The sequence below is a fragment of the Eurytemora carolleeae genome, unplaced genomic scaffold (assembly GCF_000591075.1).
Source record: "Eurytemora carolleeae unplaced genomic scaffold, Eaff_2.0 scaffold991, whole genome shotgun sequence".
NCBI classification, from domain to species: Eukaryota; Metazoa; Arthropoda; class Copepoda; order Calanoida; family Temoridae; genus Eurytemora; species Eurytemora carolleeae.
The window spans coordinates 83,945-109,005 of NW_019396920.1; the positions used below are offsets into that span (position 1 = coordinate 83,945).

At 35.8% G+C, this 25,061-nt stretch overlaps 3 protein-coding genes across 4 annotated transcripts; all 3 read right to left on the bottom strand.

The window, feature by feature from the left end:
• Positions 1–1,264: 1,264 nt before the first annotated feature.
• Positions 1,265–7,749, bottom strand: LOC111710129 (uncharacterized protein C15orf61 homolog). Its single transcript, XM_023484166.1, has 7 exons — positions 7,678–7,749; positions 6,931–6,998; positions 5,190–5,272; positions 4,523–4,587; positions 2,841–2,895; positions 2,499–2,576; positions 1,265–1,411 (listed from the first exon to the last, which is right to left on the bottom strand). Exons 1-7 carry the CDS (start codon positions 7,716–7,718, stop codon positions 1,349–1,351), a joined length of 453 nt encoding a protein of 150 aa, XP_023339934.1. The 5' UTR covers positions 7,719–7,749; the 3' UTR covers positions 1,265–1,348.
• A 1,054-nt stretch (positions 7,750–8,803) lies between these two features.
• On the bottom strand, positions 8,804–18,576 carry LOC111710128 (uncharacterized). 2 transcript variants are annotated; one of them, XM_023484165.1, is made up of 12 exons: positions 18,374–18,576; positions 17,690–18,027; positions 17,203–17,402; positions 16,635–16,810; positions 15,919–16,026; positions 15,379–15,436; positions 14,298–14,403; positions 12,963–13,067; positions 11,691–11,788; positions 10,619–10,794; positions 9,460–10,367; positions 8,804–8,934 (listed from the first exon to the last, which is right to left on the bottom strand). In XM_023484165.1, the coding sequence occupies exons 2-12, from the start codon at positions 17,722–17,724 to the stop codon at positions 8,877–8,879; spliced, it is 2,028 nt and encodes a 675-aa protein (XP_023339933.1). In that variant the 5' UTR covers positions 17,725–18,027; positions 18,374–18,576; the 3' UTR covers positions 8,804–8,876. The 2 variants fall into 2 exon arrangements, with proteins under 2 accessions (XP_023339933.1, XP_023339932.1); XM_023484164.1 differs by having other exon boundaries at positions 18,371–18,576.
• A 19-nt stretch (positions 18,577–18,595) lies between these two features.
• On the bottom strand, positions 18,596–22,820 carry LOC111710130 (collagen alpha-2(IV) chain). Its single transcript, XM_023484167.1, has 4 exons — positions 22,714–22,820; positions 21,520–21,585; positions 20,946–21,002; positions 18,596–20,438 (listed from the first exon to the last, which is right to left on the bottom strand). The coding sequence occupies exons 1-4, from the start codon at positions 22,777–22,779 to the stop codon at positions 18,666–18,668; spliced, it is 1,962 nt and encodes a 653-aa protein (XP_023339935.1). The 5' UTR covers positions 22,780–22,820; the 3' UTR covers positions 18,596–18,665.
• Positions 22,821–25,061: the final 2,241 nt, after the last annotated feature.

Consider the following 25,061-nt stretch of genomic DNA (forward strand, 5'->3'; position numbering starts at 1 on the left):
ACAACTCTCCACAAGTCCACACATGACATGAATTCTATTGAGGGACTGCAGTAGCCATAATTTCAAATTATCCCCCTTGAATCGAGTGGCATATTCGGTTTCCTACGCTAAACTCTGGATATCCCATCAATTTAACTTTGAAAATTGATTATTTTTAATTGTGGCTCTCTATACAGGGTGTCCCACATCAAATTAGACCGCGTCAATCGGTCTAAATTATGATTTGGGGGACAAATCAGAAAATTTAAGAAGAATGAATCATTTTGAAAAATTTAATAAGGCTAATAGAATTTTTTTTTGCAGAAAATGCTAGATTTTTCGAGTATAATGTGCGTATTTAGGTGTTAAAGATTGGAGATAATCTAATTTGATATGGGACGCTCTGTAATAGCGACTTGCAGATACCGCTAAAAAAAAACATAAAAGAAAGGACGGAATTTAACACTTTTAAAGAAAGAAAAACGACTATTTCTTGCACTTTGTTGATCAGTATAAATAAAGGTTTGATTTAGATTTCGTCCTAATCTCAGGTAAATCCCTCTATAGTCTCTATAGTAGAGGGATCAGTTCCTTTAAACGCTGTTTTTGTATAAATAAAATATTAAGAAAATGTTATGGCACAGAATTTTTTCTCAAGTGTATTTGTAGCTTAAATCTTCCAATTCTCGTACATCCTTGAAATCATCCAATCCATCCAATATTTCAATATGAAAATTCTCTCTCTTATTTGAAATTTAGACTTTTAATTGTTTCCAGGATGTTACGGTGGTAGGCGACTATATCAATATAATGAAGACGACTGTGGATTTAAATTTTGATTAATATTCATCTTTAAACAGCATGATGAATAAAAAAAGCATGAAAACAAAGAGAATCTGTCATATTAAAAAATGTTCTCTTTAATTACTTGTTAACTTAACAAAAAAAACTTGTTAACAATTAAAACTTTTATAAAAAAGTCGTCTTCATTATATTGGTATAATTGCCAACCACCGTATTTTTTGATTTTTATTTCAACAGTAACTCTAACCTTAATGTACCTAGTATGGCCATTCCTGGAGAAAAAATAACAATTAAATCCTGTTGAACATTAGTTTTCCTTGTGCAATGTGCATGCTCTTTATTTAACAAAAAATAATAAGACATAATTTTTCATTTCATAATTTTTGGCTATTAAAAAATATCTTAAACTTTCTAAAATGTTCAATATTACAAACATACTTTTATAAAACTTTGAACAGGCTGACATGGTCGCCTTTAAGAAATCGTTATAAATGGTATATTGTATAGTGTACAGTACTGTACAGTGTGTCTCACTAAACATGAAAATCAAAAGACGACAAAATCTCTAGTTTGGGGATCCTCTATCTTCCTTATACCAGTAAAAGAGAGTGATTTCTTTATTCTCTACCTAAACACAACCTTGTATACAGGGTATTGATATTAAAGGAAGGAACCGAGTCGTTGCCACAAATTCAAATTTTCTAATCCATGTATCTTTGCAACCTGAAAGTGTAAACCTTTGATATTCCAAACTTGGATTATTTGATCTAGCAGAATTCTTAGTTTTAATTAACAAAGGTCTACGACATCGGGTTGCAAAGATATAGGAATTAGAAAATCAGAGTCTGTGACAAAGACTCAATTCCTTTGCATACAGGGTGTCAATGATTGCCATCCAGTTTAACTTTGCTACAGGTCATAGCACTTCCTCATTTCCTTCCTTATCCTTCCTAAAACTTCCTTATCCTTCCTTATCCTTCCTTATCCTTCCTTATCCTTTCTTATCCTTTCTTATCCTTCCTTATCCTTCCTTATCCTTCTTTATCCTTCCTTATCCTTCCTTATCCTCCCTTATCCTTCCTTATCCTTCCTTATCTTTCCTTATCCTTCCTTATCCTTCCTTATCCTTCCTTATCCTTCCTAATCCTTCCTTATTCTTTCTTCTTATCCTTCCTTATTCTTCCTTATCCTTCCTCTGCTTCCTTCCTCGTCCTTCCTCATCCTTCCCTATCCTTTTTAATCCTTCCTTACCTTCCTCATCCTTCCTAATCCTTATTAACCCTTTCTTATCCTTCCTAATTCTTCCTTATTCTTCCTTCTTATCCTTCCTTATTCTTTCTTATCCTCTCTTATCCTTTCTTATCCTTTCTTATCCTTTCTTATCCTTTTTTATCCTCTTTTATCCTCTTTTATCCTCTTTTATCCTTTTTTATCCTAACTTATCCTTTCTTATCCTTCCTTATCCTTCCTTATCCTTTCGTATCCTTTCTTATTCTTTCTCATTCTTTATTACCCTTTATTATCCTTTCATATCATTTCTTAACCTTTCTTATCCATTCTTATCCTTTGTTTTCCTTTCTTATTCTTTCTTATTCTTTCTTATTATTTTTTTTTCTTTCTTATCCTTTCTTATCCTTCCTTCTGTAGAGGAGCTACTAGGTCAAAAGACGTACCATTAATGTCTCCTTCTGTCTATTTCAGTGTGACCTTTTCACCTGAAATATTTCCATATGTCCTGTCATCACCAGGCCTGCCAATCCGTAAGCAAAGGTTGGTAATCCCAAGTTTAAAATCTTCAAACAGAGTTCACGAAATATTAAAATATTGAAAAACTCAAAGATGAAATTTGAAAATGGGCAAAGGGCACATCAGATTTCTAAAAACATTACAAAAATTGCGCCGCTTTTTTTTCTCGCGAACCACGAATTATATATGCGTTTTCGAAAAAATAATCTAAATTTTCATGATAATTCACCTTATTCCGCTTTTTCAAATTCATAATTATGTTAAATTTGTGCTTTTTGTCATGCTGGTAATTTGAGAGATTTTCTTTTTTCCTTGAGAGCTCTGTAAAATATATCTTCTATTTGCAAATCTTCCACGGGACGATTACTAAAACAGAGATTCAACGGAGAATAAGCAGGGCGTTTACTAAAACAGAGATGCAACGGAGAATAAGCAGGACGTTTACTAAAACAGAGATTCAACGGAGAATAAACAGGACGATTACTAAAACAGAGATTCAACGGAGATTAAGCAGGACGTTTACTAAAACAGAGATGCAACGGAGAATAAACAGGACGATTACTAAAACAGAGATTCAACGGAGAATAAGCAGGACGTTTACTAAAACAGAGATGCAACGGAGAATAAGCAGGACGTTTACTAAAACAGAGATTCAACGGAGAATAAACAGGACGATTACTAAAACAGAGATTCAACGGAGAATGAGCAGTACGTTTATTAAAACAGAGATTCAACGGAGAATAAGCAGGGCGTTTATTAAAACAGAGATGCAACGGAGAATGAGCAGTACGTTTATTAAAACAGAGATTCAACGGAGAATAAGCAGGGCGTTTATTAAAACAGAGATTCAACGGAGAATAAGCAGGACGATTACTAAAACAGAGATTCAACGGAGAATAAGCAGGACGTTTACTAAAACAGAGATTCAACGGAGAATGAGCAGGACGTTTATTAAAACAGAGATTCAACGGAGAATAAGCAGGACGATTACTAAAACAGAGATTCAACGGAGAATAAACAGGACGTTTACTAAAACAGAGATTCAACGGAGAATAAGCAGGACGTTTACTAAAACAGAGATTCAACGGAGAATAAGCAGGGCGTTTACTAAAACAGAGATTCAACGGAGAATAACAAGACGATTACTAAAACGGAGATTCAACGGAGAATAAACAGGACGTTTACTGTAAAGGGACGACGGAGAATAAACAGAAGCATATACGGGGGACTATTGGGCCCCCTGGATCAATGAAATCTTCGCTCTCCAGGTGGGTTTTAGGCCCAACGGATACTGAACCACCGGCCCTGGAAAGAACAAAAAAAGTTAACCCCCCCCCCCTCCACGCCAAAATGTTTATTCGCCCCTGACAAAATTAAACTGAGATTAAAAAGATTGAAAAATGTAATGTAATTTTGTTGGTTAATTTATTTTCTAACGTTAATATACAGAGTTTATCCCAACTAATGATTATACATCAGAGACGACTGTACGGAATTTTCTTCAGTTTTACTTTCAACATTTATATTTCTAAATATTTTTAAAACTTCATCAATCTTTGACATATGATGTATTATCCCTTTAAAAGACTGTATTAAAGACAAAATACCAAATTTAACCTTCAGATTGTCAGTACTTTCAGGTAATTATTAAAGTCGAATCCTTTGTGGGTATTTAACCTTGTATCAAGATGCAGATTATAATCAAGAATATTAGAATAAACTAAAACATATATTGGATATATGTGACAAGCGAATAGCAATAAAACCAAGGAAATTCAAACAATTAAATGAATTTCACTTTATTATCGAATCACTTTTTGTCGGAATAAACCTTTATTTTGGTAAATAATTTTTCAATTTTGATGTCAATTGTTCATTAATTAATATTTTGCAAGTGCAAAACATAATGATATTGTGCAATTTGGTTCCTTCAAGTAAAATCTGAAATAATATTTCGGTCCTTTGTCTAATTTTGTTTTCACGTAAGACTAACCTACAATGAAATTTAATGAAGGGAAAAGCTCCAGTTCTTAAAATATGATAATTTTCTCCTTCAACCTATAAAATATCATGTTAAATAGAGTGTTAATTTATAAAAATTTCCATGATTATCTTACACACAAAGCGCTTCTGTATATGTCTCACGAACATGACAGTTGGTGAATAGTTTAAAAGTTGTTTGATACCGTAAAGAATGACAACAAAATATTTTATGGTACTCCTATTATAGTAAAATGAATTTCAATAATGGGTTTTTTTCAACGAAATTAACAGCAAAAAGTCTTTAATATCTTATACAGTATATGGAAGAAGACATTCAAAACTATTCACCAACTGTCATGGTTCGTGGGACACCATGTACCTCTCTTGATAGCATATCCAAAATCACAATGGTATCATTGAAATAATAGTCTGTTTAAGTATGAATTAGATATTCATGTTTTTATTTTCGCAAACTTATTTTTATTTGTGGTTTATCTACAAAAGTGACTTGCGGATTTCTTACTTCACGTACAATGTAGAAATCAACAGAATTAATCTTTTTTCAAGCTAGAAAACCTACGTAATCTACCACATTATTGATCAGATTACGGTTTCAAGGGTACCATTGTGAAAGAAATGAAACAGAAGGAGTGGGGCGGGATACATTTATATCCTACCTGCCAATTAAAGTGTGATTTCCCCCATAGATCATTTGAAACTTGATATCTTGGTACATAGAAGGCAGTCCAGTACGGTAGCCCTGTACAGTGTACACAGATTATTTGAATCTTGATATCTTGGTACATAGAAGGCAGTCCAGTACGGTAGCCCTGTACAGTGTACACAGATTATTTGAATCTTGATATCTTGGTACATAGAAGGCAGTCCAGTACGGTAGCCCTGTACAGTGTACACAGATTATTTGAATCTTGATATCTTGGTACATAGAAGGCAGTCCAGTACGGTAGCCCTGTACAGTGTACACAGATTATTTGAATCTTGATATCTTGGTACATAGAAGGCAGTCCAGTACGGCAGCCCTGTACAGTGTACAAAGATCATTTGAAACGTGATATCTTGGTACATAGAAGGCAGTCCAGTACGGTAGCCCTGTACAGTGTACATAGATCATTTGAAACTTGATATCTTGATACATACAAGGCAGTCATGTACGGTAGCCCTGTACAGTGTACAAAGATCATTTGAAACATGATATCTTGGTGCATACAAGGCAGTCATGTACGGTAGCCCTGTACAGTGTACATAAATCATTTGAAACTTGATATCTTGGTACATAGAAGCAAGTCCAGTACGGCAACCTTTTACAGTGAACATAGATCATTTGAAACTTGATATCTTGGTACATACAAGGCAGTCATGTACGGTAGCCCTGTACAGTGTACATAGATAATTTGAAACTTGATATCTTGGTACATAGAAGGCAGTCCAGTACGGTAGCCATGCACAGTGTACATAGATCATTTGAAACTTGATATCTTGGTAAATAGAAGGCAGTCCAATACGGAAGCCCTGTACAGTGTACAAAGATCATTTGAAACGTGATATCTTGGTACATAGAAGGCAGTCCAGTACGGTAGCCTTGTACAGTGAACATAGATCATTTGAAACTTGTATCTTGGTACATACAAGGCAGTCATGTACGGTAGCCCTGTACAATGTACATAGATCATGTGAAACATGATATCTTGGAACATAGATGGCAGTCCAGTACGGTAGCCCTGTACAGCGTAAATAGATCGTTTAAAACTTGATATCTTGGTACATAGAAGGCAGTCCAGTACGGTAGCCCTCTACAGTGTACATAGAACGTTTGAAACATGATATATTGTACATAGAAGGCAGTCCAGAGCCCAAAACTTAAGACAGAGTATCGTAATGAAAACCAGTTTTAAAACCCGGGTTTCGCGAATGGGGTTAGGCAGTTTTGTGAATATCAATATTCTTGTAATGAAATATTATTTTTTTCAAGTTGTTTATATTCTCCATTTTTTTCGAATCTCTTAAATCAAAATCTACACAAATGCTAAGACCCCAGAAAAGAAACTCGGTAGTTTCGTTCAACGATACTCTTTTAAATTTCGGGCTCAGTATGTAGCCTTGTAGAGTGTACATGGATCCTTAGAAACATGATAACTGATTACTTGCCTCGAATTAAAATTTTAATCCTAATATTTTTGCAACCTTATGGTGTAAACCGTTGATAATTTAAACTTTTGAGTTTTGACTATTTAATGTAGCAGGATTCATAATTTGCAATATCAAAATCTTAAACATTGGGTTGTAAGAGTTGTAATGATGTAAAAGGAATTATTAGAGTTTGAGGTGGGTATACACTGTACAGTTCCATTCTTAAAATTAATTTGCCAAATGAAAAAATAATTAGAAGTAGAATTGAACCTGAACTGCATAGTATTGAAGAGAGTACAACTGAACTTTTGGGAAGATGATTTGAAGATCGGAATATACTAAGTTGTTATCATTAAATACAGAAAAAAAGAAAATCTCTTCTATTGTTCAAATTATTAAAATTGCGGGTCATATCCTCAATAAAGTTAATTTCGAGGCTTTAGGAAAATTAATACCGAAAACAAAATTGTGAAAGATAGATTTATGAGTTCAAGGGTTTAGTAGTCAATATTTCATTTAACCCTCGCCCCCCTCTTTTTGAAGTTCTTTTTTATATTTGTACTTAAAGGGTTAAATTCGCTAAATTCGGGAGAAAAAAATTAAATCTATAGATAAAAAATCCCATTGAACTAGCCTCTTATCGACACATTTTTCTGCTTATATAAGAACTAAGCGATTGAAACAAGAAAACCTTGGAGCAAAGCAAACTCGGGAAAGTTATAATTTCCCCGTACATATTGTTTGTGAGAAAATCTAGATAAAAATTACGTTTTCTTCTTGATATTTCATATAATCAAGCAAAGCCTCGTTATATTCCACTGTATGAAAACATGAAGAAAAGTTATAATTTCCCCGTACATATTGTTTGTGAGAAAATCTAGTTAAAAATTACGTTTTCTTCTTGATATTTCATGTAATCAAGCAAAGCCTCGTTATATTCCACTGTATGAAAACATGAAGAAAACAAAGCATTTCATTGCAAGGCCTTTAATTGTATTAATATTTAAGAAATGATCCCTTAACAATCCTCCACTAAGAATTCTCCATCTATCGAACATTATTAATATTTTCTGAAAATATCATTTTCAAATATTTCAAAAAATGTTTATTTACATAATTCTTTTGTACTATAATAATTTAATGTTTTTTAAACTCTGGAAAAATAGCTCTATTATTTGTACTATAAATAAATGCATATAATCTGTGGATGGAATATTAAGACATCTTAATTTTTTGTCAATACATTTTTTTACGAATGACTTAACAATTTTTTTAATTAATTATACATTTTGCTATCGGACTGTTGCAAAACAAACTGGATTTACGAAATTACTATTGGATAATGCTTGTAAAATAGTATTCTAAATTGTGTTATGAAACAACTTAGATATTAATTATCTATAATCGAAAAACATGATTTCTTTATAAATAACATGTTGCAATGATGCTAGGTACTTTCCTGAAGGATTTTAACCTAAGAGTCAACTTCCCAAGGGTATTTTCCTAAGTGGCAACTTCCCAAGGGTATTTTCCTAAGAGTCAACTTCCCAAGGGTATTTTCCTAAGTGGCAACTTCCCAAGGGTATTTTCCTAAGAGTCAACTTCCCAAGGGTATTTTCCTAAGTGGCAACTTCCCAAATGTACAATTTCCCAAGCAGCAACTTTCCAAGTCTATCTTAGCCGCAGCACTCGGCCCCCAACCTGTTCTTGCCGCGGTGCTCGGCCCCCTATCCCATCCTAGTCGCAGCGCTCGCCCCCCCCCTTGCAGCCTGCGGTGCCTCAGAGGGCCTAACCTGAAATTAGGGAAGTTGCCGCTTGGAAAATTACACATTTGGGAAGTTGTCTCTTGGGAAATTGTCACTTGGGAAGTTACCCTTGGGAAATGCCTTTAGAAAGTACCTAACCCAATACCCATGCTAATTCTATCATAAAATATAATTCAGCTTGTCAGGAACTTTTTATATCCGAGGAACATTTTCAGAAAATTTCCCCGGAGAAATGAGTGGCAATCTTCCGTTCTTGAAAATATGCTTCTAAAATTCACGTTTTAATACCAGTGGATATAACATTTTAGCAACTACGCCTTCTTAGTTTGAATCTTGGTTTCCTATTCTTGGTCTTGCATTACTCATAATATTCTTCATTTTCTCTTGATTGGTCTATGGTCTACAATGATGGTGTAGAAATATCGTCTTTATATATTGCAGAGATGATCTTCAATTGATATTAGCGTTCTTAAAGAAAGGATGTTCCAGTGCTGATTCCGCCGTTATTCTGAAGAAAGAATTGTAGATTTAAATAATATTTTACTAAGCTTTAAGTTAAAATAATAATCGTAGCATTCTTCTGTACCCTCTTGCGGATTTCCCGGTTTTTATTGAAAAAATTTAAAAAATTGCAAAAAGCTAATTGCCAATCTTAAGTTTTCAGGATTGATAATTGTGAAATCTGACCGGTCATACATCTTCCCTTGGCTCATTCAAGTCTCACATAAAAGTTGGGCCCGTTATCTTTGACGTTTATTGGATACAAAATGACAAACAAACAAACACCCACCCAACCATATTATAGACTAGCTTGAGAACCCAGCTTTGCCTTGATTTTCTCTATAAGCGTTAACATATTCAGCTAAAAACTTTTGAACCTAGCCAAGTACATTCCCGTGGTTCTACAGAGTTACCAATTCGAAATTTTAGACTAATCAGGTATGATCGGACAAACAAACAATTACAGACAAACAGAGATTACAACTTTTTATGTATATGTATAGATATAGAAGAATATATGTTAAAAACTCACCTGTCGTTATGATCTAGAGCTAGTAGTGAGGTTAGGACAGATATTCCATCGTCCGTCACAAAATGGGATTTCTCAACCTTCTCAGGTTCATCTCTCCGATCCCGTAAACTGAGATCCCGGCAGAGTATCCCTAGATCTAGAGGTTCAGAATCCACACTAGTGAGTAGGCTCCGACCAAACTTCTTCGCAAGCTCTCTCACTCTCTGGGTCCCGAATATAACTGACAGTTCGGCAAGAGCTGTCATGTCATCAGGTGCCCGAAAGAACGGATATGAACGAGAAAGTATGGAGATCATGATCACTCCTACCGCCCATATATCTATGGCCGTAGTTTGGTTTGGATGTTTAAGAAGAACCTCGGGAGGACGGAAACCCGGAGTTCCTGCTCTAGGAGCATGCATCTGAGGTAGAGATAAGCATCCGGAGCAAACCTTAGGTTTCCCTGCACAAGAACATGGAACCTGGGATCGGGATTGCTCCGGTTTCGGTAGAGCAGGAACAGAACTGTAAGCAGATGTAATAGATGCACGGAGCAGAGGTGTCCTACCTTGAAGAGTATCTGTGGTCTGGCTAAGTTGGCTGGCAGCTGTATGACTGGTTGGATCTATCAGGGTGAAACTAGGAGTTCGGGTTAGAGATGAGGACGGAGTTATACAGCTTCCAAGGATTGAGTTTCCTGTGATGGTTAGCTTAGAGTATCCGGGTCGGGTTAGAGCATGCTTCCGGGGGGATTGACGAAGAACCGGAGTATCCTCAAACAACGGAGCAATCTTCTTCGGAGTAGTCTGGAGTTTTAATCTTTTCCTGGGAGATTCTCCGGGTGTTCCAGGAGTAGCAGGGGTACAGGGAGCACCTGAAGTTAGTTCTTCATCCTCCGGACTCTGGAGTTTTCGAGGACTCCGTCGGATCTACAAAATTTTAATTTAATTTTTAGGGCATTTCATAAGTTACTTTTTCCCTAACCATCTCGGTAAGTTTTCGAGGATTTTCATCGCTGAATGAGGATGGGGGGGTGATTAGAAGGGAAAATTAATTTACTTTTAGGATACAAAAAGGAAAAACCTTGACAGTAAATTCATCTTCATCTTTAAAAATCATGGCGGAACAAATCTAAGTCGGAAATGCCCCGTTTTTTTTAAAGTAAAAATTTAAAACTTACAGTTTTGAATTCTCTGAGAATCCTGACCCTAGGACTTCGGTTGAGTTTATTCATTCCGTCCTCTAGTACACCTCTCTTCTCAGCCTCGTCCTCCATACCCCGCAACCTCTTGTTTATCCCAACCTCAACCTCACTCGTCCTTGTCCTCTTATGACCTCGTCCTTCGTCCTTGCTGCCTAAAAAAAAACAGAAATTAGCAGATAACTCAAAAAGTGAAAAAAAACATGGATAATTGAAAATTGGCTCTGAACGTAATCTCAATATAACAACCAAACCCCAATTTTCTATAAAAAAAAAACATTTAAAAATAATATTTTGTTCAAATTTCTATTTGGACCCGCAACAAAGATAGTCAAGAAAATTCTGTATCATTCTTACTTAATAATAGGGAATTAAAGAGTAATGTTGTGATTGTGAATCACAAACATCAATCTTATAAAGTGGGTTTAAATAAAAAGAACATGGTTTAAAACGGAATCAAAATTATTTTAAAAGGGGGAAATGATACCCTTTCTATTTACATTATTCCCTGTTGATAGTAGCAGTCCTAATATAATACATTTAAGGTGCTCGACTTTACATAGAAATACACGTTATTTGTTATCAATCAATTACGCCTTAATATGTTAGTGTATTGAGACAAAAACATTTTCCCTTCCCTAATCTTAATATTTACTTGACTGGTTGTACCTGGATTAATATCTTAAGAGTGGCTGGTTGTCCCTGGATTAATATTTCCGAGTTGCTGGTTGTACCAAGATTAATATCTACAAGGGTCTGGTTGTACCTGGATTAATATCTCCGAGTGGCTGGTTGTACCTGGATTAATTTCTCCGAGTGGCTGGTTGTACCTGAATTAATATCTCCAAGTGTCTGGTTGCACCTGGATTAATATCTCCAAGTGGCTTTTTGTACCTGGATTAAGATCTACTGGTTGGTTGTACCTGGATCAATATCCCCCAGTGTCTGATTGTACCTGGATGGATATCTCCAAGTGTCCTGTTGTACCTGGATTAATATCTCCAAGTGTCCTGTTGTACCTAGATTAATATCTCCAAGTATCATGTTGTACCTGGATTAAGATCTACTTGATACTGCGCAAGCCCAAAGTCCACGAGTGCATATTTTCTCTCCGTTCGATCGTACAGGAAATTACTAGGTTTGATGTCCCTACAGAAAATTCAGAATAATTATGTACAACTACTATACTGGGAATTGATGGAATTATACTTAATTGTCCCAAGGGACGTGTAACTTAACGTCCACCTGTTGTGGGAAGCATGAGTCGGTAATGTTGGTCAAAAGGCGGTAATAACTATTAATTACTATAAACCGGGAGATTAAGGGAGGATAATTAAATTGAGGGGAAAACCACTTAGCCGAGGGCCTCCAAGACCTTTTTGGGTTTCTAAACCTCACGAGCGTAGCGAGGGAGGTTTAGAACCCCAAAAAGGTCTTGGAGGCCCAAGGCTAAGTGGTTTTCCCCTCAATTTAATTATCCTCATGAGAACTCCCGGTTAAGTAGTAATTTATCGTTTAATCTCCTGTTCAACGAAATAACCAACCGTGGGGGATAAAATAATAATGAAATCAATAAAACTATCAATTATAATTTTAATTCGCTTATTTCTTACTAATGCATATGGAAGAATATTTAATTACTTGATCTAAATCTTGAATTAAATCTGTATGGATCACAGAGGGAGGATAAGTAATTATCCTCCCTGTAAAGAGGGAGGATAAGTAATTATCCTCCCTGGAATTAAAAAAGGAGGGAATTTAAGGTTGGTTATTTCGTTGAACAGGAGATTAAATAATTAACTTCTTTGAGCTGGAATAAATAAAAAAAATTAATGTAAATTTCTTCACCTTCATTTGTATCTCTAATTTATCTTCTGTTGTACATTTTATAGGCAGTAATTGAAATGAGATATATTATGTTTCCTTAAAAACATTTAACATTTGACTTTTTTATTCTTTCTTTACACTTCACTGTATTATACTGTACACTGTAGTGTAAAGTTAGAAGTAGGTTTACAAGAAAACTGTCCATTTACAGTATTCTGCAGTGTATACATATACAGTGTACATTGTACACTATATATCTATTGAACCCTACCCTCCACATTCAATGACCTTATACAGTTTACCCAATGACCTCCTCATAAATGTAAATGATTCCAAGTATTAAAATATGTCTGAATCGTCTGAAAGCAGCAAAAAGGTTCCGAATATAATTCTGTATCTCCTCAATGTATTCAATGAACTCTGAACACTGGTACAGTGCACAATGTACTCAATGAACTCTGTACAGTGTTTAATGTACCCAATGACCTCTACCTACCTATGAATGATTCCAAGTTTATGAATATGTCTAATAGCAGCTAGAAGGTTCCCTATATAGTTCTGTATCTCCTCCACGTCCATCTGGAAGATTAGATCAGAAAACCTAAATAATAATGAATGGAATTAAATATTTGTCATTAATAACAGGGTTAAAGGAACTGTCGTGTAAATTCAAGAATTCGTGTCATGTAATTTCTGGCTAGAATAGTGTTTAATTCTCAAAATTTCTTCCATGTTTCTGAAGAAACCAACAAGTCACTTTAAAAATTAAAATTAAAATTAATCAATTTTTAATTAGAAATCATGATCCATGGATATCTTTCTCATTCTGTATCTGACAAAGCTTTCAAGGGTACCGTTGTGAATCGTTATGATTCAGATGTATCTTAGTTTCAAAGACTAGAATGGATATCTCGTGGACAAACTTTAGAATCAAGGTTTAACTCTTTGTTCGGCGAAAGAAAATGAGTTCTTGCCACTTTAAAATTACAATCCCTGCATCTGTGCAATCCGATGTCGTAGATCTTTGATATTTCAAACTATGAATTCTATGAAATGTTAAAGCCTAAGTTTTAAATATCAAAGGGTTACACCATCAGGGTTAAAAGAAATAGGGATTAGAACATTTTCGTTTGCGTCAAAAACTCAGTTTTCTTTGTCTAGAATTACAGATTTAATGCAAAAAAGTTTTGCCCTCTGTTCAAATGAATAAAATGATTATTTTATTTCTGCTATACAGGGGTGTCTATTAGTTGTAAGACTCATATTTATTCTATATATGCATTACAATTGAAACTTAATTAGGATTAAAGTATAAAAGAATTGGCATACTTAAAGAAACAGAACTGGCAGATACGTTACGTTGATACGTTGATAGTTTCACCGCCAAGGTCCTGCATCATGCAAGAATGAAGTGGCGGGTCAGGTCATCATTTATTCTTCTAGATCCATGGCTGCATTTCTATGCTCATCATAACTGTTTTTAAAAGCATATAGGGTCATGGACCCCTTTTCTGCCTCAGGCAGTTGGTTTGTTTGTGTATATGAAATATGGTTTCTTCTGGAGAGTTTAGGCTCAAGTGTTGACTGATTGTTTGCTTGGATGGCTGGATTGATTGATTGAATGATTAATTGATTGACCATCTAGTTGATAAATTCACTGTCGATTGTTTGGCTTATTTTTTACCTGAAGGATTGATTGATTGAATGATTAACTGATTGACCAGCTAGTTAATAAATTCACTGTCGATTGTTTGACTTATTGATTAGTTGATAAACTCACAGATTGTATTATTTGCCTTATTGTACAACTGATTGATTGATTGATTGTTACCTAGAGTGATTAACGTATGGCATTGCTAGAACAATATCTCCGTCTACTCTCCACATACCCAGGAGCTGGATTACATTAGTGTGACCGGCAGCAGCTCTCATACAACCTTGATATAGTTATTGATATTATGATTGTTATCCTTATTATTATAATTGCTTAACTTACTGTTTTTGTTATTGTTGTTATTATTCTAGGGGGTATATTTTTCAGAATTTTTGATGATTTGAAGGGAAAACCATGAAAAATTTGAAATCAATACGGCAACTTTTTTTTATTCTTTTAGATACTATAAACCCAAAAAATTAATTTATTACCCCCTGCAAGGAACTATATACAGGAACGCCCAACTCAGATATACGCAAATTGTGTACTGTACACTGTGGGAGGAAAGTAAACAAACCCAGTGCCCCCCACAGAAGTTGAAGGGAAAGGACTAAAGCACTGATGTGATATTACAAGTCCAGCAAAAAAACAAGTTAATATATCAAGTTAGAGCAAATACTTTTGGCTTTCTGGTCAATATGAAAAATACAATAGCAATATATTCTTATTCCACCACTTGGGCCCTTTTCCCTCAAAAATGATGCCTTGCCCCTGAATTCTTTGTTTTGATCTCCTCCCAAGTCCCACTCCCACTGCAGTACACAGATTTGACGCATCAGATATGGCGGTTCCTGGTCTATATATTTCTTGACCCCCTGGATATCATTTAATTTCACTAAATCCTTGGATAAAATTCTCTAAAAAAATGCATATGCAAATGCAAATGTAACTTCTGAGGAAAAATATTTTTTTCAAAAGGGGAGGGGGGGGGGAAAAAAAAATAATATTTTAAGAAAATATACACCCGGCCCCCCCCCCCCCTGCATTATTTTTATTTTCCTATCCATCCTCTTATTGTTTCCCTAATTGTTATCGTTATCCTTATGTTATTTTTACCCTCACTGTTATTGTTATTTATGTTGAAATTGCTATCCTAAATGTTATTGTTATTCATTTTATTTTTCTTATTCCAATTTTTATTCTTATTTTTGTCTAAAGAATTGCTGATATTTAAATAGGAAATAAAATGACATCAAACCTGTTTCCATGACGATCCTGGCAGGTTTACTGGTTGGAACCAGGTGTTTCAGAGCTATCTTAAAATAGAAAACATAAACTATACATTCTACAAAAATTTCTGAACCCCCCCCCTTCACAAAAAGAAACTTTTGACATAACTGTCTTATCATTATCAGTTTCATCAGACAAATCAACGAAAAAACTTATCAAATTTTTAACTAGAGGGTGGGGGGAGGGGGAGCTTATTATATGATGGTAGCGGGAAGGCAGGCATATAACAATCATATTATATTTATGTTTAAATATAATCTGCATCAAGGAAATAAACCGGATAAATCCAATTTTAGGAAAAACTTGAACTAAAATGAAAAACATCTTAATCCTAAAAATTAGGCCCCCCCCCCCCCCCCTCCTCTCCCCGGTATAATCCAAAATATTCAATCAATATCCAATATATTTGGAATTTTAAATCAAAAACCAACAACATTCCCGTCAAAGTGTTTATTAGTTCTGATCGTAGATACATATTAAAAGAGATTACTATTTTATAGATGTTCACCTTGATATCCTGGTTCTTCCTGGTTGCGAGGTAAACTGTGCTGAAGGTTCCCTCTCCTATCCTTTCCCTGAGGGTGAAGTTGTGAGCGAAGGGAAGAGAACGGAAAACCTAAACCGGTAACCAGAGTTAACTTCTTCACGTGTTTAAAGGGACTGTAAGCGTATTTTCAAATGACCCTCCATGCAAAAATGGTAATGCCCGGTTCACAACGATACCCTAAAAAGCTATGTCTAGCAAGAATGAATTAGATGTTAATGTTTATAATTTTGAAAACTGATTATTTTTATTTGTGGTTTCTCTGCAAAAGTAACGTGCGCATTTATACGTTAGAAAAACATATAGGAATTATTAGGAATTAACACTTTCAAACCTAGAAAAAGGACAATATCTACTTGCAATATTTTGTTAGAAAACAATAATCACAGAATAGCGCTAGTCCTGCCATTGCATACATAGTTACCGGAGATATGAATGATTTCATTCAGAATAAGACGTTTTCATAGTTTTATTTTAAAAATTGAAAAAAAAAATATTTCTTAATATCTTTGGAATTCTTTAAAGCAAACACAATAATTGGTAGGCCAGACCCAGATAAAATTAATCCCCTGTACAGTTCGCTGACCTACCCACCTAATTAAAATAAATTTTATCTAATTTTTTTGACCCACAAAATGTTTTTCTTTCAGAAATAGATTTCTAAAGGTTTCTCTGGTTTCCTTATGTATTCTCCCAGAGGCCGGAGAACCTGGATTCTTCTTGTGTTCCGATTTCCTCCCGGAGTTAGATTCATGGTTGGGTTGGGTTGACGGAGAGACCAGGATACTCCGAGAACCACTCTGCTGAACCTGGCAGGACGGAGTCAGGTTACCTCTCACCGGAGTCTCACAACTTCCTGAAAAAAAACAGAAGGTAAAGAGAGAGAAGATAAAAATATATTGGTAAAATACGAGTGCTGACTGTGGGTACAATGTAACCCCCCCCCCCCCTCCCTATCGACCAAGATTTTTCCTACAAGTGTTATGTTTGAAACGGACTATATCATTAATCCAGAAGTCACTTTGTCAGAGAGCCCACAATAGAAAATAATAAATTTTCAGCTATAAAATCTGGGATATCACATTCATCCTTGATCAGACAAAGGTTTAAAGAGTACCATTATGAATCGGACTTGCCACCCTATAAATGGTGGGTCACTTGAAATTACGTCTATAGGTCCTTTAAGATTGAGAAAATGATTATTAATTTCTTTAATGATTAATCAACAGATAGGATTAAAATACTTACTCTGTGTAGATCTTGGAGTATTGAACTGTGCAGAACTTGGACCCGGAGTAAACATGTTGGATCTACCCGGAGTCTGGTTTAGGTTGGTTTTATGACCCGGAGTATGAATATTATTGGACCTAGGACCTAGAGGTAGGGTTCGTACAGCTTCTCTAGTGGAGGGGGAGTCCTCAGATCTTTTAGATCCTCGTCTCCTCGTCCTACAATACGTGAAGTTAAAGGAGCTGTAAATGAAATTTCAAGTAACCCCCCATTCATGTTCGACTTGCAACGGTACCCTTGAAAGCTTTTTCTGATCAAGTATGAATTTGTATTAATGTTGCTGTAGACAGGAGAAGGGGGGTCATGTCTATAATGGGAAGTCACATTAACTGGGGAGCTCATGGGCTTATTTACTATAAAATATTAAAATTAAAAAAATAAATATTCTGTCTAATAGAGAGTAAAAAAGACAACACTAAAATAAAAATTCATTTTAATAAATCACCTCAAATTGAGTGAGTGGGGAGAACCCATCTCCATTATACGCCTGAAATAAACAGATATATTCTAAGCTATCGTCAATGTAGCGTAATTCACAATGTGTTGATAAATAAAGTTTCGGGGATTTTCTGGTCCGACCAAATGGTTGGCGGCGGATTTTTGAATTTGGCGTTATTTTACGGATTTTTACGTGATGAAATTCGGGACCGAACTTAAAGGAATATTCACGCCATGTTGATTGTTGATATCTAGAATTTTAATTCAGATGAGACTAATTACTTAATAAATGTATGTGTACACTGCGTACTATGTACATAATTTAATGTAAATACTATCGTACATCTAGTTTAACAAGAACGCTGGTAATTCTATCTACAATTTAAAAAAAAACTAATATTTAAAAGGTTTATGAATAAATATTTTCATTTCAAAAACGTTTAAAGACGAAAAACGCATAAAGATTGGCCCCAAATGCAATTATCCTTTTTTTCATAAAACTAATTGTAGGAGTCAAAACCTATTGGATGATATCACTTTGCTTTCCCTTGGGTTAATCACTTAAAATGTATGAAGAAGAGATAGTAACATTATCCCGTAAAAATCAAAGTGCTCATTGTTAATCTAATTTGTGAACAAATGCGTCAAAGTGAATCAAATTTTAGTATATTTATTTGCCAGCAAATACCACGTTCTCATTTATTGCGAATTTAGACATTGTTTAAAATACAAGATTAATCTTAATGATTCCATTTCCGTTTATCAAACAATAAAAACCCAAGCAGTAAAAATTTAAACATTTTGACATTTTAAAATTATATTAAAAACATGTATACATATTTACATTACATGTAAGACGGGGCTTGAGCATAATATAACAAAGGAAGTAAAGAGAAAAACAAACTAATGGTAAAAGTTATGATAATTATGAATGAGTTTATATTTAGCTCTGCTGTATAGACTAAAGAAGGACGGATGAAACTTTATCCTTCTTGATCATAATCTCCACCAAGCTCTGGATATCCGTCCCCGTCAAAATCATGCATGATCTCCTCTCCCTCCTCCTCATCTCCCTCCATACCCTCGTACTCCCCGTCCCCGTGATACACTTCTTCATTCTCATACTCCTCCTCCTCTGCATACTCCTCAAACTCTCCTTCCTCCCCTCGCTCCATCCCATCCTCCATATCTGGTTCAAACTCCTTGGGTTCCTCTTTAACTCCGGGTTCTGTTTTGATCTGACCCGGATCTTCGGGTTTAATTTGAACCTGCTCAGGACCCAGCTTCTGACCCGGATCCCGAATATTTAACGGAGATGACATGGACATTTCTCCTTTGAGTTTTGTGATAGATACTCCTGTTCCATCTCCGGGTCCTCCCATCATCTTCTTACCCTGGTTTCCAGTGGAGGTGATGCTTATCTGTCCTCCAAACTTGAGTCCAAGCTTCTGTAGGTCTGGTCTAGGTACTCCAGGGTCAAGGGAATGACTGGGTCCAGGATGAGATTTAAGTCCTGACCCTCCCATCCCGGGACCTGCAGACATACTCGGACCACTCGGCATATTGGGACCAACCGGCATGCTTTGGACACCCTGCATTCCTTGTGCTTGGGCCTGCATGGGTGGCATGCCTGGACGTGCGAATCCTCCCCGGCTCATCGGGGCGCCACGGCCGCGCCCTCCACGTGGACTCACCAGACCTCGTCGACCATCCTCGGATGGAGGACGCAATATTTCCCCATGCTCTGACTTTGGCGTAGTGGATCTCTGAGCTGGAGCAACCTGTCCCACCGGTCTAGCAGGCTCCTTAGTATGAATGATTGGAGGCTCCTGAGGAAACCCTGATCCAACCCAACCTTCCTCACCCTCCATTATCCTTCCCTCCATTCGTCCTTCTAGTCGGTTTTCCATCCGTCCCTCCATTCTCCCCTCCATCTTCTTCCCCCTGCCCGCCTGCCCCCGGAATCCAGGAGGTTTAGGTGGTAGAGAGAGCCCGTGCTGTTTCTTGAGGTGATTGTCCAGGGTTCGCTGGGATTTAAATGGTTTATCACAGACATGGCAGAGACAGGCTGTGTCATCATGTGAGCCTGGGAAGTGTCCCTGCTGCTGGGATGGTTGAGTGGGTTGGGAAGGTCCTGCTCCGGTACAAACCAGCATATGCTCCTTGAGAGCTGGAACACCGTGACACATTATTCTGCAGTTAGGGCAGAGTAAACCCATGAGCTGGGGACCACGGGAGGTGCTGGGTGGAGCAGGAATAGGGTTGGGAGGAGGGGGTTCTCCGTCCCAACCTTGCTCCTCATACTCCTCCCCGTATCCAGGATAATAATCATTACTCTCATCCTCGTCTCCAGGTATTTCTGTTATATCATCTGCACTCTCGTCCTGGGCTGGATGCTGGGGTAGGTCAAGACGGGGCCGTTTAAGCGGTGATGCACCGCTCTTCATCATACTAATCCCCGGGGGTAAACGTTGCCGGATATCCGGCGGAACATTCGGCGGCATTGGACGAGAAGGGACACCGGATTTTGGTTGTAAACCCGGACCCGTCTTGCGAAACTGTGGAGCTCCAGGAGGGGGTTTACTCCGTTCTTGATACAGACCTCGAACCTTGAACTGCTCTGCTACAGCTAGGAACTGGTTTACGTCCTCGGTGGGGATAGCGACCTCGCCGTGGTACATGAAGTCGATGAGGGATCTGACCTCCTGGAACCTGATGTTGGCAGGCATGATGAGGACAGGGTGGGGAGTGGAAACCTGAATAACATTTTACTTAAATGGACTGCAAGCGTAATTTCAAATAACCCTCCATGCAAAGATAACAATGGCCCAATATTTTTTTTTTCATTTTCGGGTTTTCTGCGAAAGTGTATTTCTTGTTTATAAAGAGCAATGTAGAAATTATCAGAATTAAGATCGTTATTAGGGGTTGTAAGCCGGACATTGCCATCTTTGCATGGAGGACCACTTGAATTACGCTTTCAGTTCCTTTAAGTCATTTTTATTTACTTAGTTACATATATTTCCAATAAACACTGAGAAGTCAAAATATTACTTAGTGCGAGTCACTAACTTGAAAAGTCCAAGAGGAAATATTTTCTATTTAATTTTCAATATTGTTTAAAAGATTGCTTGTATCTTAATATTTCTTCTCGAAAATTTACTCCGCCTATGGAATCAATTATTTTTTACTTTTCTAACTTACTTATATTTCATTTGTAAAAATAAAAAAATAAAAACTTTTATAACTTTTCAAAATCTTACCTTTCTCAGCATAGCTCTGAAGTAAGGTGAACAGGCAGACAGGATAAGCTTGTGTGCCTAATTTAATCAATCATTCAAAATATATTTTTAATCAATTAAAATCCATAATAATAATTAAGATCTCGAAATTTATAAAGAGCTAGTTACGACGGGTTCAAACTGAGTTGGTGAAGTAGTTTAGCTAGGCAAACCTAGTTCTAATACTTTCCTTTATTCTTTAGTTCACATCTATCCAAGGTCTTTTCAGGTAACTTGTGCCCAGTAATACGTGATAACTTGGTTTCTATATTAAAAACTTTAAAAAGGTTTTCAAAAATTTGAGTCTTAAACGGTTGTATTTTGGTTCGGTTATCTCTTAAATTGCTTATGGGATAAAATGTTGCATAGCTTAAAAAAACAAACTAATACAGTTTGGAAATATTGGAACCTACTCGAGTTCAGAGTATTTATGTGATACCTTTTTAAAATCCAAAAACCTTTTTAGTTCTAGAAAAATCAATCAAGTTATTTCCCCGTGTGAAAACAAAAGTTATGAAAGAAAAATAATAAGATTGCAATAAATTTGATGATTTTCCTGAATTTGCGAGTTTTCGTCACAAGCAACAGTGCAATCCAAAAACTCATCATCGTCTCGTAGAGTCTAAAAATATCATTATTATATTAAACGTATATCTTCTCTCAAACACACACATTTAAAGTCTCAACTAAATAGATATCATTGTAAATCATGTTTAGCACGAATATATATATGTATATATATAAAGCAATAATCAGAATAGCTTCTCAGATTTCATATTTTTAATACAAGTTGTTTCAGATCTCTCGATCCTCATCAGTCAATAAAATACATATATATGCATATATTTATAGCGAAAACAAAAAGAAATGTCTGGACATATGTTTTTAGAGAATAAATAGGCAACTAGGTTCCGGATACATTATTTTACAGAACAGATCCTGTATCCGGATCCATTTTAAATAGGACGGATACAGGATAGGGGGGGTTTTATGCATGAAGTTAGGACTGGTTTTAGGCATTGTTAGAAAAAGATGTGATACAGGGGCGGATACAGGATTTAAGTGAGGGACTTTAACTTCTTTGATGAGTGTATTCCCTTCCAAAAAGGGGGGAGGGGGGAGGTGGGACTAGTAAACTGAGATTAAAATAGTTGGTCCTAAAATCCAACTAGCCATGAAATCACGGTGAGCCGTTTCCGTTTAACACGTCACAGTAGGGTGTAAGAAATTTGAAACGAGCTTAAGAGGTGATGGGTCTGTCCTTTTGTACACTTTGTGCATCCCACCCCCACCTGCTTTTAATTTGGTAAAATACAATAAAAAAATTTTAACATTAACAATATTTGTTTTGTATTATTTCAGTGTATTATTTCAGGGTTAGATTAGCTTTGACTAGAACAGGAAAGGGGGGCCGAGCGCTGCGATTCGGACATATAAGAGGCTGAGTGCTGCGGCCGCTAGTCCAACTTTAACATATGAGCTCCATGTACAAAACTTGTAGGAGGGGAGGGGCAAGGGGTCATGAAAGCGGGGTCTGTCCTAGTGAACAATTTTTGGACACGGGTTAGGTTAAGTTAAGACACTTCCTGTCAGACCCATGTAGAAAATTGATAGGAGGGGGGGAGGGGGGGGTCCAAAAATCGTTCTCTCAGAATATACCTGAAAGCCGACCGAGGAAGGATGATAGAAGTTTTAGGAAAAAACTGCGAGGATATAAGGAAAAGGGAAGAATGAAATGAGAAAATGTAACCTGAAGGTTTGCAGCTATCTCAGTGTGGAATTCATTCCATCTCAAAACATTGTGCTCCGACCCCATTATAGTCGGGGGTGGGATATCTAGAAATATTAAAATAAATTAATCGAAAAAATATTGTTTCGAAATAACCATTGATAAAGTGCTTAACTTTAAAGCTAATTGCAGCAAAATTGCATAAAATAGTTCACCGACCATTATTTATCAGTGATATTTTCTTGTTACTTTTGTTAGTTGTTAATAATTATGCCCGTTCTAATAAAGAAATGCAATTCATTATTAGAAAGGACTTCAGTGGACACGTACCGGTACTTAAATAAAATATTAATATTAACTCTCGATAACAATTTAATACGTATTCTATGTACATCAAAATGCCGGAAATTTTTTCCTTCTCTCTGTTTGAGTAAATCGAAGCTGTGCGCAGTTCTGAATGAAATGCACCGTAGTCCATTTTCTCTTCTATAGTTCACATATATAGAAGACGATAGTTAAAGTCAATTTCGAAGAAGACATTGTTACAACTCTGTCAACAGAGTCAACATAATTAATGGTGCCAAAATTATCTAGAAAATAATTAATAATAAATTCATGGGACACCGTGTGGGGACTGTGGGTCTGTATGTTCGGAGCACAAACAAAAATTAAATAAAAATAACAATACATTTCGTAAATTAATGCATGATTGTCTGTCTATTTAATTTAGTCTAATTTCTGTTGTCTTTTGTCTTGTCTATTGTCTATGCATGCCTACTGTCTATGCATGCCTACTGTCTATTGTCTATTGACTATTGTCTAATGACAGTTGTCTATTGACTATTGTCTAATGACAGTTGTCTATTGACTGTTGTCTATATTGTATATTAACTGCTGTCTATTATTGTCTATTGTCATTTGTCTATTGTCTTATTGTCTATTGTATATTGAATATTGTATATTTTCTATTGTCTATCGTTTATTGTCTATAGTCTATCGTTTATTGTCTCTTGTCTTTTGTCTTTTGTCTTTTGTCTATTGTCTCTTCTCTCTTGTCTTTTTTCTCTTGTCTATTGTCTATTGTCTTTTGTCTATTGTCTATTGTCTATCGTCTATTGTCTATTGTCTATTTTCTATTGTCAATTGTCTATTATATTATCTATTGTCTATGGTCTATTGTCTATTGTATATTGTCTATTGTCTACTGTCTATTGTATATTGTCTATTGTATATTGTCTATTGATTATTGTCTATTGTCTATTGTCTATTGTCTATTGTCTATTGTCTATTATCTATTGTCTATAGTCTATTGTCTATTGTCTATTGCCAATTGTTCAATGTTCATTGTATATTGTCTATTGTCTATTGTCTTTTGTCTATTGTCTATTGTCTATCGTCTATTGTCTATTGTCTATTTTCTATTGTCAATTGTCTATTATCTATTGTCTATGGTTTATTGTCTATTGTCTATTGTCTATTGTATATTGTTTATTGTATATTGTCTATTGTTTATTGTCTATTGTATATTGTCTATTGTCTATTGTCTATTGTCTATTGTCTATTGTCTGTTGTCTATTGTCTATTGTCAATTGTTCAATGTTTATTGTATATTGTCAAAATTGTCAGTCTTTTGTTTATTGTCCATTGTCTATTGTATATTATCTTTTTTCATTTGTCTGTTGTCCATTGTCTATTAATTGTTTATTATATCTATTGTCAATTGTCTATTGTCAGTCTTTTGTCTGTTTTCTGTCTATTGTCTATTGTCTATTGTCTATTGTCTGTCTACCTAATAATCTATCTTTGTTCTTATTTATTTATCTTTCTCTTTAACTTCTTTGATGAGTGTATTCCCTTCCAAAACAAATATCCCCGAGTATTATATCAGGGAAACCTGATACCTTATCTATATTCCTTCTAATAACTATTATCATTTTATGCACACTTCGTAACCAAATAAAAGATTAACTTTATCGTTCATGAACCTTGTAAATATATATACCTAGTTGGGTGCCCGCCACACCGGTCACCCTATTTGACCTGTAACCTTATGTTTCAATAAATAGTTAGTAAGTTCTCCTGTGAAATCCTGGTCCATAAATAAACCTAGTTCCCCTAGTTTAGCGTGATAAACTGGTCCATGAATAAACCTAGTCCCCCTAGTTTAGCGTGATATCCTGGTCCATGAATAAACCTAGTTTCCCTAATTTAGCGTGATATCCTGGTCCATGAATAAACCTAGTTCCCCTAGTTTAGTGTGATATCCTGGTCCATGAATAAACCTAGTTTCCCTAGTTTAGCGTGATATCCTGGTCCATGAATAAACCTAGTTCCCCTAGTTTAGTGTGATATCCTGGTCCATGAATAAA